The sequence below is a fragment of the Trichinella spiralis genome (assembly GCF_000181795.1).
Source record: "Trichinella spiralis strain ISS 195 chromosome Unknown Scfld804, whole genome shotgun sequence".
In the NCBI taxonomy this organism is placed as follows: Eukaryota; Metazoa; Nematoda; class Enoplea; order Trichinellida; family Trichinellidae; genus Trichinella; species Trichinella spiralis.
In genome coordinates this window covers 1-1278 of record NW_003527743.1, presented here as the reverse complement: position 1 = coordinate 1278, position 1278 = coordinate 1, and the positions used below count along the sequence as shown (strand labels likewise).

The 1278-nt window shown below is 35.8% G+C and overlaps 1 protein-coding gene across 1 annotated transcript; it reads right to left on the bottom strand.

Moving 5' to 3' along the window:
- Positions 1–482: 482 nt before the first annotated feature.
- Tsp_15784 (conserved hypothetical protein) lies at positions 483–1169 on the bottom strand. Its single transcript, XM_003370407.1, has 2 exons — positions 997–1169; positions 483–627 (listed from the first exon to the last, which is right to left on the bottom strand). The coding sequence occupies exons 1-2, from the start codon at positions 1167–1169 to the stop codon at positions 483–485; spliced, it is 318 nt and encodes a 105-aa protein (XP_003370455.1).
- Positions 1170–1278: the final 109 nt, after the last annotated feature.

Genomic DNA, 1278 nt, shown 5'->3' with positions numbered 1-1278 from the left:
GATTAAACAAGCCATTTAAAACTGTTGAAAATTATATATATATTCAGCTTACGTATTATTAATTTTACCTGTTCAACTGTATCCCCGTGAGTTTCATGAGTTGTATCTTGAACCTGAATCGCATATTCTTCTTATCATTTTTTTTGATTGTTGTCTGCAAGAGATTGCTTACCACTCTCATGCTCATTTATGAATTTTGTCTGTTATGCTGGGTTAAACTTATTGGACGACTCTTTTATTTTTTTATTTTGTTGTTCTACCGCTTCCACCATCGTAATGCGCGGGGTGAGCGCCATCATTATTCAGTTTATTTTTGATATTGATTGATGCAGCACATTTCATATTTTATCTTAGCAAACATACTTGTGATTATCCCCATTTCCTTCTGTGCAGAGAACATCATTATTTTTCTGACGTCTATTTACTTGTGGAATTTGAACGCGAGATACTAAAAGTCAGAAACATTAGCAACTAATTATCATTTAAAACGGATAATAACTCATTTGAGTTGGTGGCTGTAAGGGTACTCTATCCCGCATGCTGTTGCCAGTCTTGTCTTCTGGAATCATACGATTAAGAATCACACGGTCTATAGGCTGAGGATACAGCAATATCGATGGATAGCATCTGGAAAGCATATAACAATTATTTTTATAGCTTTGAATAAATTTTCATTCTACAAACACAAAAGTAAAAAAAATACAAAAGTATATAATTAAAATCCAAAAATTTAGAAAATTTTCTCATTTATTGTTCTAAACCAGTGTTTCTCAACCAGGGGGGCGCGCCCCCCTAGGGGGGCGTAGGAAGGTTCCAGGGGGGGGCGTGAGAAGTAAGAATTTTTAGTCCTGCAGAGGTGTTTGAAATTCAGCTTGGTCTACTTCAGCTAAATTTTAACCGCCTATTTTTTCTGGTCATCTTAGTTTTAGCTTAACCGCGTCAGCTGTGCGCAATTTATAATTTCCCTTTGCACTAAAATCGCCTTTCGAAATTCACCTGATGTGACGAGAGACGTGAATAATTTTTGAAAGAGGCATATACACGATATTTATCAAACTGATAGAACAAAGCCGTATTTTGTCTAATGGTGGAAACAAGCAATGCGGTAAAAATTTCGCCTGAAGTCGACCATCACACTTTATTTTCTCATTCTTTCCTTCATTCGACATCGCGGCAACACCAACTTTTGTCTCGTGTGTGCATATATTTGCTGTTTATTTGTTTCAGTTTTCAAGAGATTTTGTAATATCAGTTGATTTCAGATTGTCTGAAATCACA